Source organism: Vanrija pseudolonga, chromosome 2 (genome assembly GCF_020906515.1).
Source record: "Vanrija pseudolonga chromosome 2, complete sequence".
Taxonomy (NCBI): Eukaryota; Fungi; Basidiomycota; class Tremellomycetes; order Trichosporonales; family Trichosporonaceae; genus Vanrija; species Vanrija pseudolonga.
Genome location: NC_085850.1, coordinates 1397407 through 1411045, shown reverse-complemented (window position 1 = coordinate 1411045; position 13639 = coordinate 1397407). Strand labels below are relative to the sequence as shown.

At 63.4% G+C, this 13639-nt stretch overlaps 5 protein-coding genes across 5 annotated transcripts; 3 read left to right on the top strand and 2 right to left on the bottom strand.

The window, feature by feature from the left end:
- Positions 1–1646: 1646 nt before the first annotated feature.
- LOC62_02G002316 (uncharacterized protein) lies at positions 1647–4030 on the top strand. Its single transcript, XM_062768825.1, has 2 exons — positions 1647–3378; positions 3430–4030. The coding sequence occupies exons 1-2, from the start codon at positions 2186–2188 to the stop codon at positions 3782–3784; spliced, it is 1548 nt and encodes a 515-aa protein (XP_062624809.1). The 5' UTR covers positions 1647–2185; the 3' UTR covers positions 3785–4030.
- Positions 4031–4249: 219 nt separating this feature from the next.
- Plpp5 (Phospholipid phosphatase 5) lies at positions 4250–6151 on the bottom strand. The gene is made up of 9 exons (XM_062768824.1): positions 5852–6151; positions 5432–5539; positions 5291–5391; positions 5162–5211; positions 4965–5105; positions 4894–4918; positions 4782–4858; positions 4589–4739; positions 4250–4549 (listed from the first exon to the last, which is right to left on the bottom strand). Exons 1-9 carry the CDS (start codon positions 6040–6042, stop codon positions 4380–4382), a joined length of 1014 nt encoding a protein of 337 aa, XP_062624808.1. The 5' UTR covers positions 6043–6151; the 3' UTR covers positions 4250–4379.
- A 1179-nt stretch (positions 6152–7330) lies between these two features.
- NDH2 (External alternative NADH-ubiquinone oxidoreductase, mitochondrial) lies at positions 7331–10035 on the top strand. Its single transcript, XM_062768823.1, has 7 exons — positions 7331–7520; positions 7769–7819; positions 7889–8070; positions 8150–8243; positions 8348–8668; positions 8722–8892; positions 8939–10035. The coding sequence occupies exons 2-7, from the start codon at positions 7801–7803 to the stop codon at positions 9862–9864; spliced, it is 1713 nt and encodes a 570-aa protein (XP_062624807.1). The 5' UTR covers positions 7331–7520; positions 7769–7800; the 3' UTR covers positions 9865–10035.
- Positions 10036–10328: 293 nt separating this feature from the next.
- On the top strand, positions 10329–12036 carry LOC62_02G002313 (uncharacterized protein; the record flags this gene model as incomplete). Its single annotated transcript, XM_062768822.1, has 3 exons — positions 10329–10676; positions 10731–10786; positions 10839–12036. The coding sequence occupies 3 exons, from the start codon at positions 10329–10331 to the stop codon at positions 12034–12036; spliced, it is 1602 nt and encodes a 533-aa protein (XP_062624806.1).
- On the bottom strand, positions 10936–13625 carry Rraga (Ras-related GTP-binding protein A). Its single transcript, XM_062768821.1, has 7 exons — positions 13552–13625; positions 13494–13515; positions 13398–13431; positions 13265–13355; positions 12856–13221; positions 12436–12817; positions 10936–12392 (listed from the first exon to the last, which is right to left on the bottom strand). The coding sequence occupies exons 1-7, from the start codon at positions 13573–13575 to the stop codon at positions 12142–12144; spliced, it is 1170 nt and encodes a 389-aa protein (XP_062624805.1). The 5' UTR covers positions 13576–13625; the 3' UTR covers positions 10936–12141.
- Positions 13626–13639: the final 14 nt, after the last annotated feature.

Below are 13639 nucleotides of genomic sequence, written 5' to 3'. Positions count from 1 at the left end.
GCGTACAGCAGCTGCATCACCAGCAAGCAAGAGCGCAGTCAATCAGGTGCCGATTGATTGCCCGCAGGCCAGCAGGCCAGGTGCGTGCAACAGGTGCGTGCCCGGAGCTGAGGGCGGGGCGCGCGCGTGCGTGATCCGGAGCCCAGCGAGCTCCGGCAGTGTCAAGCTTTCCCGTTTGGGCGCACGGCACGGCACGCGCCGGCAGTTGACCGAATCTGTGGGGCGCGGGAGGGACGTGCACTGTGCAGGAGCAGCAGCAGCTGACAGACATGTGGACACCACTGGCGCGGGTACAGGTGCGGGCTCCATTGCGAGGCGAGGCAACGAGTGGCGCGTGCGGAGCGAGCGCATGGAGCCAGGGAGGGAGGGAGCGCAGCAGCACCACTTTGTCGCGCCGCACCATGTCGGCGCGCGCTAGTGTCGGCTCCAACATGCCTTGCCGGCCTCGGAGCGAGATGCGGCGCCCACGCGTGGTGCGTTAGGGCCAGCAAGCTAGCTCGAAGCTCGCGAGCACATGTCGGTCTGTGCGGCGCGGCGTGCTGGCTGCTGACGGCAGCGCTGGGGCGTGGATGACCCGCAAACCCGGCCCTTTGGTGCCCTTTGGTGCCCTGGGTTCGCCCTGCTGACTGCCCTGCCCTGCCTCGCTGCGCTGCGTTTGGGGCCAGATCGTCGCGCCCTGGCCAGCAGCAGCACACGACGACGACGACGACCAACCACCACGCCCCCTCCTGTGGCCCCGCGCCTGCAGCTGCTGACAGTTGTCATCGGCAAGACGCCCGGTCATCCCGAGCCTTGACGGCGTGTACATCACATCCTCGGTACTTCCGGTGCGTGTCGAGAGAGGCGAGCTCGCAGGCGAGAGCGAGCGTGAGCATGTGCTCCTGTTCATTTGCTTGTGCCATTCCCCATCTGTCTCCTCCTTCATCATCATCCTTTACCATTTGCTTGTGACGGATCGACTAGGATCCACATCGAGCCAGTCTACAGACACTCACCTCCTCGTCCGTCCACTCACTCGCGACCGACACCATCTCGCTCGCACCAAACACACACCGACCTCGGCCTCATCCGCCTCCCCCGTCCACCTCGGCCGCCCTGCAACCAGCCAAGCAGCTGCCGACCCCCCGGCACAGCTAATACAGCGACTTCCGACCGAATACCGTCCCGGATCCCCAGCGCCCTCGAGCACGCCGCCCCGCCGCCACCGAGTACGCCGCTGCCGCCCCCGCCGCCGCCTCCCCCCGCCGCTGTGGAACACCACCCTGTTTTCTTTCTGTCTCGCCCTCGAGCACCCGTCGCCTACGCCTAACCACGGTTGCGTGTTGCTGTATTACGGAACACCGGCGGCCAGATTAACATCGCTGGTGGCCCCTGTATATTCGGATCGGATTTGAATCTCTTCGTACCCCGTGTCCCCCGTGTCCCCCGTGGCGACCCCCCGGCGCACCCACCCCTGCAGGCCCCCGCCCCCCCTGGCTCTCTACCTCTGCTCTCCCCCTCCCCGGTCCCCCCCGTCCCCCCCCCACCCAACCACCACACGGCCACCCACCTGCTACATCCATCAACCCACGTCTTGGCACTTTGGGTTCCTCTGGTCGATCTCTTGTCCTTTGCTCTTCCCCACAACTAGCAGGCACACAACGCCGCCCCCCCCCTTGCACAACCCCCACCCAACAGCCGCTGGAACAACCACCAGCTGCTTCACATCACAGCATTCGGCTCGCACACAGACCCCCGTTGCTGGCCTTGTACACACTGCCCCCCCGTCGCTGCCGAAATTAACCGCCGACACCTGCCTGCGCTTGCCGCTTTGCACGTTGCCAACCATACCCCCCTCGGCCCCGCGTCCGTGTCGCTCAACCCCGACCCTCCCTCCCTGCGGCCTCTCCCCCCACCCCGTTGTTGCTCCTCCCTGTTGCTGCCGCCGCGTGTTAGCACCGGCCCGCGACAATACCCCAGTACTTCCGAACCAAAGTCAAGTCCCTTACAACCTTCCCCCTTTCCAAACGCCAAGTCGCCAACTGTCGACTCTTTGCATTCACTCTCCCCCACACTCATTCACATTTCTACACAAAGTCGACGCCGCCCGCCGCCGCCTCCGCAGCAGTCGACGCCGCCGACGACCCACACCCACCACCCACACCGCCAACATTATTAAAGTCGCCCACACCCGGCCACTCCGGGAATGACCTACTCGCCTGGACCATCGCACCCGCACTCACCGACAGAGTCGCACGCCATGGCTACTTCGATCCCCATCCCCGCCGTGCATGCGCCGTACAACGGCTCATCGGCCCGTGACCGCGAGGCGGACCGGAGCCCCCGCATCGCCTCGTTGTCCAACTCACGCTCCCCTTCGCAGACGTCGCTCTCGTCGCACCGCTCGCACCCTTACCCCCGTCGCCACAGTCTCAGTGTCAACCAGGCACAGCAGGACACTGCTGCGGACGGTGGGCGCATCTACTTGCCCCCACCAAACTCGGTTGCCCCATTGCACATCCTCCACGAGCGCGAGCGCGAGCGTGAGCGTGAGAGGGAGCGCCGAGACCGAGACGGCCGCGACCTCTCACGTGAGCGTGAACGTGAGCGAGACCGCGAGCGTGAGCGTGAGCGCGACATCCGCGACGCTCGCGAGCGAGACAGCTCCCGCGACGCGGCGTGGCGCGACCGCCGTCCCTCACTGCCAAGAGCCCAGAGCGACAACCGATACCCTGTCAGCGGAGGTGACCGAGAACGGCTCCAGCTGCCCCCGTTCTCGTCATTCTCCGCGGCACACAGTAGCGGTCCCCTTACGCCGACAGGCAACGGAAGTATGGGCCCGCCAGCGTCGCCCGGCAGCTCAAGGGCCACTTCCCCCAAGCTCTTTGGCATGTCCGGCCTGCGTCCGAGCTACTCGTACGAGCCCCCTAGTGCGCAGCACTCGGCGCCCTCGCCTGCCCGCGGCCCCCACCTCGGACTCTCCGGCCCGACCCCGTCTTCGGCACAGTCGGCAAACGCCGCGTCGTGCTACCGCAACGACCCTTCTCCGCCACGTTACAGTGGCGGCGCCCCGCTCCCAGACCACTCTTCGCCACCATTGCGCTCAATCCAGAGCCTGGGTGGCTCAAACGGTTACTCGCCAGAGCAGTACATGCAGCCGCAGGTTGGCCGTGCTCGTAGCCACTCGGCCGCAAGTGCCCTCTCCCGCCACTATGCCCCCAGTGCCTCGTCATCCGACGGCGGTGATTGGGCAGGGCCGCAGACGCCACGTGAGGCAGCGTCGCCCTACATCGGTGGTGGCAGTGCCTCATCGAATGGTGGCGGCGGAGGCGGAGGTGGAGGCGGAGGTGGTCAGAGCAGAAGGCTGGCCCATCTGATGTCCGAGCAGAAGCGACGAGAGTGAGTGTGGCGGCGTCACGTCATTGCAACGCATTACTAACCCGTAATCAGGTCCATCAACACGGGATTCCAGTCGCTTCGCACGGCGCTTCCGACCTCCATTCCGACCGACTCCAAGGCCATCATCCTTCGCAAGGCCGTCTCGCACATCACGCATCTCGAGGGCCTGCTTCGCAAGGCCGGCATTGTCATTTCGCCACCGAGCCTGAACCGCGGAGACTCTGGCACCTCGAAGGAGGGCGACGAGTCGATTGCCGGCGACTCGGTTGAGGGCGAGCCTGACGTTGTCATGCGCGAGACGACCGGAGCTGTCAATGCCCTCAAGATGGACGCCAAGGTCGGATGGGAAGAAGTCCATGTCGAGGATGTCGAGGTTGACCGCAAGCCCGTCCTCAGCAAGGCGTAAGCGACCGGCAAACACGCAAACAAACAAGCAAACAAACAAACAAAAAAGGCAGCGGCCTCGACCCTGCGAGCCCTGCTCGGCTAAGCAAAGCAACTTTTGGGATTACTCTTTGGGCCAAATGTGTGGTGTCTCATCTCGCAGCTTGAACCGTGTGTTGTAACAATGTAACGTTGGGTAGCAGAGTGACGAAACAAGGTGTCTCTGGTTCCAATAGCGACACGGCGATGCAATCTTCTTGGAAGTGTGTTTAAGACGCTGTGCGGCAGAGGCAGTGGTGTATCGTCATATTTGTTTTGAATGTCTCAGATTGTCTGTCTCAAGATCGCTATCAGTCTTGTGTTATCTGGGATCGGGAAGCCGCTAATCACGCAGCTGATCTTGTGACCTCTCACTTGTTTGCGATGTGACTCGAACTCTCGTACACATCAATAGCACACATATACAGCACCCAAAACGACTTCTTTACGTGTGATTGTGCATACGAGACCACGCCTACATAGTATCAGGCTGCAAGATGCCCAACAAGGACATGGTCGTTTTTGTCCGTTTTGGTGGCCGCGCAATTCGGCACGGCCATGGGCTGGCTAGCCGGCGTCTACTGGCGCCAAGCGTCCTGCTCCTCGCTGGCACGGGGCACGCCAGCATCCTCGGGGAGAAGGCGGACGCGGGGGCTGGTAGCGAGGTCGGTGTCGTACGACTCGTCGGGCTCGTTCCTTCCCGGGCGGGGGAGGAGGGGCAGGTGGCTCGCAACGTGCTTGAGGTTGGCTGTGGCTTGTCAGCTTCCTCATAGAATACTAAGCTCACGGTAGTAGGTCCTGTAGGCGACGTGCGAGATGGCCAGGCCGAGCGCCGAGCCGACGAGCACATCCTGCCAGTGGTGGCGGTTGTCCATCGTGCGGCTGATGGCGACCGTGGCGCCGAGGAGGAGGGGCGAGAGGGCGAACCACGCGCGGTTCTGGGCCGTCAGTTGTCATCAGGAGATGGGAGGACAACTCACGCGGTGGCCGTACTCGTCCCAGAGGTGAAGCTTGCCGGCGAGGTAGAAGGTCAGGAAACCGAGGCCGGCAAACGAGACTGGGGGTCAGAGGGTTCAGCAAGAGGAGGCTCACGAGACGAGTGACCGCTAGGGAAGGACTGCGAGAGTTAGCTGAGGAGCATGCGGGACACATTGCTGACTCACCTTGAAGCCGTCGTTGAGCTTGAACAGGTTGGTCTGGGTGCAGATCTCGACGGTGGACAGACCGAAGGGCGAAGCGTCGACCGAGCCCGCCTTGGGGAGGCAGCGGGCGATCAAGTCGGGGCGGGGACGGCCGACCATCATCTGGGCGTTGTTAGCAATAAGGCCAGCTACAGCGGCCCGCGCCACGCCACACCCACCTTGATGATCTGAGTCACGACGCCGGACATGGTCCAGGACACGCCGAGGCCTGAAGAAGGTCGGTCAGTCAGGGTCTGCCAAGGCTTCTTCTCGGACGGCGACACGTGCGCCGGCACACGACCACTCACCCACGAGCGCGTTGTGCACGTCCCATGCGTTGCGGGCGATGAGGGTCGAGATGAGGAAGAGGAGCGTGGCAGGGATGCCGGCCGAGATGACGGCGAGGAGGCTGGGATCGGGTCAGTGGCGCCGCGGCTGCGCACACTTACAAGCTGGGCACGCGCTCATGCTCGGCAAACGTGTGCTGGATCGACACGTCGGTGAGCGAGAACTCGCGCTTGTGGCCCGGCGAGCGGTGGAGCACGGCGAGGAAGAGCCTGCGAGCGAAGCGTTAGTGTGTGCTGGTCGGCGCTCCACATCGTGCCATCGGTCATCTCCGCCACCGTCGTCACTGGGGCCGGGGGGACGGACTGCGGCTTCTGGGGCTCTGGCGGCGACGGCGAGCGGCAAGCTCAGTAGTGATACCGCCACAGTCCTTGGGTGGACGTGGCTTGACCGCCGGCGCTCGCCATGGCGCCATACGCGAGCTGGTCGCTAGCACGCCCCATGCCCCGGCGCAGTGCCGATGCTCGCCGAAAGCCCCACACGGCACTCCCATCACACCGGCACACACAAGCTCGCTTACGCACCAGAGGCCAAGGATCAGGAGCCAGTCGTACCAGTAGCTCCGGATGAGCCTGACCCAGGTGAACTGGCGGTTCTGGGGCCGCGAGCTGGGGCGGGTCGCCTGCGCATCGCTGGCGTACTGCGGCAGCGAGGACGACGCACCGCCGGCGCTGCCGGGGAAGCACGCGGTGACGCTTTCTGTGAGCTGCGACATTTTGAGTTGGGCCGAGGGGGGCGTGCGGGGCGCTGCTGGGTGACAGTGACAGTGACGGGGACGGCGGTCAGTTGTCTGTCAGAGACGGAGGGGGGTCAATGACGGTGTGGGCTGTGGGGTGAGGTTGGTTGGAGCTTGGCGACGACGGACCTTGGCATCTGGGACGACGCGCGCGACACGCGACGAGGGGGCGCAAAGGCAAGGGGGAATTGCTTCCGCTGGCTTAAGCCTTCCTCACCTTGCCTCACAAAGTCGTGCTTATTGCTTAGTTTGCTGGTTATTAGGAATAATTTGAATGCAACAACCCACGTTCCACTCTTCTTAGTCGTCACACACTGGGTTGACTCGGTGGCATCGGCTCACGCCATGCCGCCGCACTTTGCCGCGCGTGTCGGACGTTTACACCGCTCAACCAATGCAAAGAGAGAAAAAAACAGCAGCGGCCGACAGCCCGCCTGGGCAACTGACTGACTGACTGGTTGGCTGGGGTGTGCTGTAGCGAGCAGGGGGTGAGAGTGGGAACTTGCAATGACGACCAAAGGCACTACACAGTGCAAGTTCTCGCAGTGGCAATAACAAATACTCTTATGATAGCACTGTCGGAAGTAGACCCGCCGTCATCGAGTGTCGGCACAAGGCCAGCCAGCCACGGCCACGGGCCAACATCATAACCAGTGCCTTGTGGCCGTCCTGTCGATCGCCGGCAAGCCGGGGCGAGAGGTGGGGCAGGTGGGGAGATTACGCGCGTGTGCAGGATGTAACCCAGCACTAACCGGTGGGTGCCTGCGTCGTGCATGGCAGGCAGTCTGTCGTCGTTGTGCGCCGCTGCTCTGCTCGTAACCGACGACTAGAGGTCGTATCCACCCGAGTCAGTGACGCCAGTCATGTGCCAAAAGTCCGCCTCGTTCCGAGTGGGATTGCTTGGCCGGTAGGAAGTGTATTTGGCTTTCATGGCATTTGGCCCAGCCCGCCCTGGCTCTGCCCAATCGGGAGCCTTGTTGACGACTAGCAACTGACCGGTTACAGCGGCAAATCAGATGAATGCCAGGCATCGGAACAGGCGCATCCTGTATCCAGAGATTGATTGGGGCAACGAGGTCGCACGCAGGGAAGGGGCTGCGGCAACGGGCACAGGGACAGAGGGCAAGGCAAGGCAAAGAAGAAAAAAAAAAAAGTGGCCAGCCAGGATGAGGCAATGTTATCGCGCCGCGCCTGGCGCCTCGTAGCAGTGCCAGCCAGCCAGCGGCTAGGAGCGCACAGGAGTGCCAACGCCCAGGCGTGTCACCGCGCCTCCGCCGCCGCCGCGCGCTGATACCACACCCGCAGCCAGCCCACTCCAAACCACCGAGACAAGGAACACACTTTGGACTCGTCGTCAGTGACAAAGGTCGTGACTGCCGCCGCCGCACACAACTTCCCGCATCTCTCCTTCCCCACACTTTCACTTTGTTGTCCATCACCTGCCTCCTCTCTAACCGGTAAGTTATAAAGACTAGTCCTGTCGTGTGCATCACAAACATTGCTCCTCTTGTTGGTTGAAAGACGATCGATCAACACGTACCCTATTCCCATCTAGCCACTGCCGCAAGGGCCACGTGGCTCGAATCCAGTCGCCCCTGCAAATCTCCGCAATTCTCTCACCACTGCCGCTCGCCTCGACGCAATCGCCTAGCCCCCCCATCGCACCCGTATCTCTCCTCTCTCTTGCTCACACACTCCTCCTCAGCACCACTCTCAGGCCCTAAAAGACTGCCAACCATGGCTCTCCGCTCGCTCGGTAAGTGGTGACACCCACATGGTTTTCACAACCGCCGTAAATGACGCGCACCCGAAACTGACCCGCCAGCCCGTGCGCCCCTCTCTACGCGCTCGACCGTCGCTCCCCGCGCGGTCGCCCGCCTCGTTCGCCCCACCGTGCAGCTCGCGTCCGCCCCCTCGACTTCGACTGCCTGGTCCCAGGCCGCCCGCCGCGCCTACTCGACCCCCGCTGCCCCCGAGCAGCCCGAGGCCCCCAAGCCCGAGAAGCAGGTGGGTAAAGCGTCACCGACGCGCCCGAGCCGCGCGCATAGCGACGTCGCCTTTTCAGCGATAACTGACCCCATCGCAGTACAAGCCTCCTGGACGCTTCCGCCGCGGTCTCCAGACTTTCGGCCGCGTGACGCTCTTCGCGATCATCACTGCTACTGGTGTTTTCCTCCTTGGTGAGTACCCCTCCCCTCTCCCCGACCCGGAAGCCGGACCGGCGTTTGGCAAAGATTTCCGTCGCACGGCTTTATTTCCTTCGTCCGAGCTGACACTCGAACAGTGACCCAGTCCGAGGCCCACCCCGGAGAGCAGCTCCCCCAGGACCCCTCCAAGCCCACCGTCGTCGTTCTCGGCTCGGGCTGGGGTGCTACCTCGTTCCTCAAGAACCTCGACACTGAGGAGTTCAACGTTGTTGTCGTCTCCCCCCGCAACTACTTCCTCTTCACTCCTCTCCTCCCCTCCGTCACTGTCGGCACCCTTGAGCCCCGCTCGCTCATCCAGCCTACTCGCTTCATCACCCGCCACAAGAAGCGCGACGTCCTCGTCTACGAGGCCGAGGCCCGCACTGTTGACCCCATCAACAAGACTGTCACTTTCGAGGGTAAGTAGCCGCGGCGAGGAATCACGAGGAAACGTGCTGACCTCCCCCCCTAGACATCTCCGAGGTCAAGGGCAAGAAGGGCTCCGTCACCATCCCCTACGACTACCTTGTCTACGCCGTCGGCTGCGAGAACCAGACCTTCGGCATCAAGGGTGTCCGCGAGCATGCCTGCTTCCTCAAGGAGCTCAGCGATGCTGACAAGATCCGCTCCAAGCTCATGGACTGTGAGTGTCGTGATCGCTCTTGTTGGATGTACCACTGACCTCGCAGGCATCGAGACCGCTGCCTTCCGTGACCAGTCGCAGGAGGAGATTGACCGCCTGATGCACATGGTTGTCGTTGGTGGTGGCCCCACCGGTGTCGAGTACGCCGGTGAGCTCCACGACTTCCTCATCGACGACCTCAAGAAGTGGTACCCTGAGGTTGCCGACCGCCTCAAGATCACCCTCGTTGAGGCCCTCCCCAACGTGCTCCCCGCCTTCTCCAAGCAGCTCATTCAGTACACCGAGTCGACCTTCAAGGAGAACAAGATTGACGTCCTCACCCGCACCATGGTCAAGGACGTTGGCGAGACCTCGGTCACCGTCCAGGACGCCAACAAGGAGACCCGCGAGATCCCCTACGGTCTCCTTGTCTGGGCCACCGGCAACACCTCGCGCCCCATCACTCTCGACCTCATGAGCAAGCTCCCCGCTACCCAGACCCAGCGCCGTGGTCTCGTCATTGACGACTACCTCCAGCTCCTTGGTGCCCGGGATGTCTTCGCCATCGGTGACTGCACTGCTACCCAGTACGCCCCCACTGCCCAGGTCGCCTCGCAGGAGGGTATCTACCTCGCCTCGGTCTTCGCCAAGCTTGGCCAGAAGAACAAGTACGAGCGCCAGCTCGCCGACCTCCGCGCCTCGGGCACCGCTTCCGCCGACGACATTGAGAGCGTTGTCAAGAAGCTCAACCGCGCCACCAAGCTCACCCCCTTCCACTACTCGCACCAGGGCTCGCTCGCCTACATTGGCTCGGAGAAGGCCATTGCTGACCTCCCCCTGTTCAACGGCAACGTCGCCTCGGGTGGTGGCGCCGCCATGCTCTTCTGGCGTTCGGCTTACGTCTCGACCCTCTACTCGGTCCGTAACCGTACCCTTGTCATGACCGACTGGCTCAAGGTCAAGCTCTTCGGCCGTGACGTCTCTCGCGAGTAAACGGACGATTTGCGTGTATCGTAAACATTTCTTGTTAAAGCTTCTTGGGTGTACGTTAGGTGTTCTTGACAGTTAGCCCTGGCCCCGGCCCCCAGCCCCAGCCCCACAACCCCCCACATCCTTGTTCACAGTCATCTACTGGAGCAAGTCATGGCAATAGAGTATGCAGCCATATGATATCATTGTGTGTTATTGGGGTGCAGTGAGGTGTGTGCGTGTGCTTTTGTGTGTGGGAGCGCCGCCAGCGGCAATGACTGGTTTGCCCAAAGTGGCGGGCGGCATGACAAGGTGAATAATGAACGACTTTGAGAAGAAGCAGGCTCAGGCACGAAACCCACCGCCATCCACTCGGCCCCGGCAAACTCGTCTCGACGGACAGCCATCACTTTGTCCTTCTTTCACCCAACTCGCCCTCGCATCCTCCCTCTCACAACCTCACTACACCTCAACACTCGTTCATCCGCATGTCTGGTCGCCCGCTCGCAGGGCCATCACCCCTCTCGGGGCCGTCGCCGCGCGCTGGCCCCAGCCCGCTCGCTGGGCCGTCGCCCCGACCCGTGACTGGGCCGTCCCCCCGCAACCCTGGTCCAAGCCCACGGCCGGCGCCGAGCCCAGCAGGCAGACCGCGCGGACTGCCGACGCCCACACGCCCCTCGCCGGCGTCGTTACCTGGTGCTGCGAGCCCAAACGTCCCGAGCAAGCGGCGCGAGAGCTCGATCGCGACAGACAAGCGCGAGCCCAAGCGCCCCAAGCTCCCGCCCGGCGCGCAGTGGATCACCAACCAGGTCGACGTGATGCAAAAGCAGTACAAGGTGCGTTTGGCGAGCGTGTGTGCGCGTGTGTGTGCGCGGTGGCTGACGGCGCAGGACGCGCTTATCGCGGCTACCATGATCCTCCAGTACAAGGCTGACTGCCAGGCCATGTGAGTTTTGTCTCTCGTGTGCGCGGGGCGAGCGAGCACTGACACGGGGCAGCGGGTACGCATCCAAGCCCCCACGGCGGCTCGAGATCCGTCTCGAGGCCGCGTGGAAAAACTACGACGCAACACGGCGCCATGTCGAGTGGTTTATCGTGAGTGGAGCGCGTGGGGCGCTGTCTGACCATCAGGCGCAGAATGTGGAGTATGCCGCGGCGCCGGACAAGTTCAACGCGCGCTTGCGGCCACCTGCAGCGCTCGCCCCGCCGCCGATACCCACGCCGTCGCCGGCCTCGGCGCTGCCCGCGCACCTGACGCACACGCCAAACGTGTCGTCTCCCATCCCCTTGTCGTCGACGTCCTTCCTCTCGCAGAACGCTCACCCGCCAGCTGTGACGGCTCCCGCTCAGCCAGTGCAGGAGAACGTCTTCCCCGAGGGGCTCATGTTCCCCGACGGCAACATTGACCTCTCCAACCTGGGGATGGACGAGCTCAACGCCATCATCTCTGGCGCGAACGGCATGGATGCGCAGCAGCAGGCCGCCGGGACGCCGGGCGATGTGTTCGCCATGACGCCCAACACGTCCAAGCTGCTGGCGACGCTCGAAGGAAACGGTACGCCAGCGGCGCAGGCCGCGCCGACGCCGTCTGCAGGCGCGCAGCAGGCCACCCCGGCGCCTGATGCGACGCCCAGCCAGGCGCCTCCAGCGCCCACTGCGCCTGCGGGGGACAGCACGTTCGACTTTACGTTTGACCCGGCCGACATGGACCTGTCCAACCTGGACCTCGAGGCGCTCGAGGGGCTGTTTGGGGGTGGAAATGGTGGTGGCGACGACGGCGGATTGGCTGCCCTCGGCGAGGTGTCGGGTAGCGGGGATGGCGGAGCAGCTGGCACGGACAACGCAGGCACAACGGCACCCGCCGACGACGCGGGCGGCGATCTCAACCTCGACGCGCTGCTCGCTGGTGGCGACCTCACTGCCCCGCCGGTGCCCGAGCCACCAGCGCCAGTCGAGCAGTCGTCACAGCCGACAGCCCCCGTACCAGCCCCCGAGCCCGTCGTCTCGTCACTACCAGACCCCGTTCCTGCACCACAACCCGCCCCAGACGCCACCGCGACAGTCACCTTCGACGACACCAACCTCGGCGACCAGGGCGGTATGGGCGACATCAACTTTGACGACTTTAATTTCGATGACCAGATGCCGCAGGTTGACGGCGACGAGTTTGCGTCGCTGTTCGCAGAGTTCAAGTAGTGCGACGACGACGCGAGCCACTGTTGTCATGGCGCCACGCCGGCTGCCTCCCATGTAATACGCGTACGCACGCAGCTACAAATATACTGTACATTATGCAACCTCCTAGCTCTGGCTCGCGGGCGTGTGCGACCCTGTGCCGTTGGCCGGCTTGACGTCCGACTCAACGGGCACGTCGTCCCACGCGACCACGTTGGGGTCGTCGTCGCCCTCGACATCGTACACGGCGTGGGGCATGTACTTCTTGACCGTGTCGCGGCATATTGAGCACTTGCGGTGGAACGTGCTGACGGTTAAGCCGACCTCGACGAAGTGGATCGTGCTCTGCGAGATGTTGTACTTGACCATCGATGCGGCTGGGGTCGTCAGCTTTGCCACCGTCTCAGCCTTTTTACCCACTCAGCCTCGGGTCGGTCGTAATGACCAGCATGAACGTGTTGCGCGTGAGCGGCTCGAGCACGACGACACATCCGTCAAAGTCGGCCTCGAAGCCGAGGAACTGCTCCCCCGTGCGCTGGCACGTCCGGCGGAAGCTCTTGATGATCTCGGACACCTTTTCGAAGCGCTGCCGATCCAGGCGGCCGACGCCGCGCTCGCTCTCCCACTCGTCGAGCTCGACCTCGGCCGCGTCGAGCGGCGAGCCAGACTTGGCCATGACGAGGAACGTCTCGCCCTCGAACACGGCGACTTCGGCCGCCTTGGTCAGGTCCCGGAAGTAGGTCAGGTGCTCGGTGATGAGCTTGATGTTGGGGATGAGGTAGTGGATGACGGACGACCACGCCTGGGCGGGTTAGTGACATGTCCGCATGCTGTACCCACCTTGTACAGCGACTCGTCCCAAATACTCGTCGGGAAGATCCTGCACGGCCCGGCGTTGTCCACGCCGGCCGACAGCCGCTCGTTCATGGCGAGAATCTCGGCCCGGCGCTCGGCATACATGAGCCGCTTGGGGTCCTCCTTGTCGACCAGGTCCATCTTGTTGATGAGCACCCAGATGCCTGCGTCGGCCGAGTTCTCGCGCAGAGCCTGCAGGTTGTCCTCGAAGTAGTGCACGTCCTTTTCCCACTCGGAGCTCGTGATGTCGAACACGTAGATCAGGACCGCGACGTTGGTGAAGATGGTATCGCGCTGCGCGACGAGGTAGTTGTCTAAGAAGGCATCTTGGCCTCCGCAGTCCCACAGGTTCTGGGTTGTCAGGGGGGCGGCGCGCAGAGGAGAGGACACATACGAGGACGAGAGAGCCCAGCAGTCTCACGGCCGACTGCTCGACGTCAATCGTTGCACCGAGACGGCGAGTATCCTTGGCCGTGTAGTTTGAGCTGGTGGGTCAGCGGGCTAGTCAGCGGAGAGCAGGAACCCACAAGATGACGGAGCGCATCGACGTCTTGCCGCTGCCTGGAGGAGAGAGTCAGAAACCTCGCGGCGCCGCCGCCCGTGTCGCCCGCGCCACAACCCACCGCTCTTGCCCATGAGGAGCACCTGCCGTCAGCTCTGCCGATTGATCACCGCACGCACCTTTCTCCGTGACGCCGACGACATGATGAAGTTGTGGTATGCGCTGCAGTGGTGAGCGGAGCTGCGAAAGAGATAGAGACAAACGTCA

Excerpts from the sequence above, each read along its gene's own strand:
- LOC62_02G002316 (XM_062768825.1), top strand. The coding sequence starts at position 2,186 with ATGACCTACTCGCCTGGACCATCGCACCCGCACTCACCGACAGAGTCG. Across the intron at positions 3,379-3,429 it reads TCCGAGCAGAAGCGACGAGA|GTCCATCAACACGGGATTCC; the intron begins GTGAGTGTGGCG and ends ACCCGTAATCAG.
- Rraga (XM_062768821.1), bottom strand. The coding sequence starts at position 13,575 with ATGTCGTCGGCGTCACGGAGAAAG. Across the intron at positions 13,222-13,264 it reads TGCTGGGCTCTCTCGTCCTC|AACCTGTGGGACTGCGGAGG; the intron begins GTATGTGTCCTC and ends CTGACAACCCAG. Across the intron at positions 12,818-12,855 it reads GGGACGAGTCGCTGTACAAG|GCGTGGTCGTCCGTCATCCA; the intron begins GTGGGTACAGCA and ends TAACCCGCCCAG.
- Plpp5 (XM_062768824.1), bottom strand. The coding sequence starts at position 6,042 with ATGTCGCAGCTCACAGAAAGCGTCACCGCGTGCTTCCCCGGCAGCGCC. Across the intron at positions 4,919-4,964 it reads AGCTCAACGACGGCTTCAAG|TCCTTCCCTAGCGGTCACTC; the intron begins GTGAGTCAGCAA and ends TAACTCTCGCAG. Across the intron at positions 4,859-4,893 it reads CCCTAGCGGTCACTCGTCTC|TCTCGTTTGCCGGCCTCGGT; the intron begins GTGAGCCTCCTC and ends TCTGACCCCCAG.
- NDH2 (XM_062768823.1), top strand. Across the intron at positions 8,669-8,721 it reads CAAGACTGTCACTTTCGAGG|ACATCTCCGAGGTCAAGGGC; the intron begins GTAAGTAGCCGC and ends CTCCCCCCCTAG. Across the intron at positions 8,893-8,938 it reads CCGCTCCAAGCTCATGGACT|GCATCGAGACCGCTGCCTTC; the intron begins GTGAGTGTCGTG and ends CTGACCTCGCAG.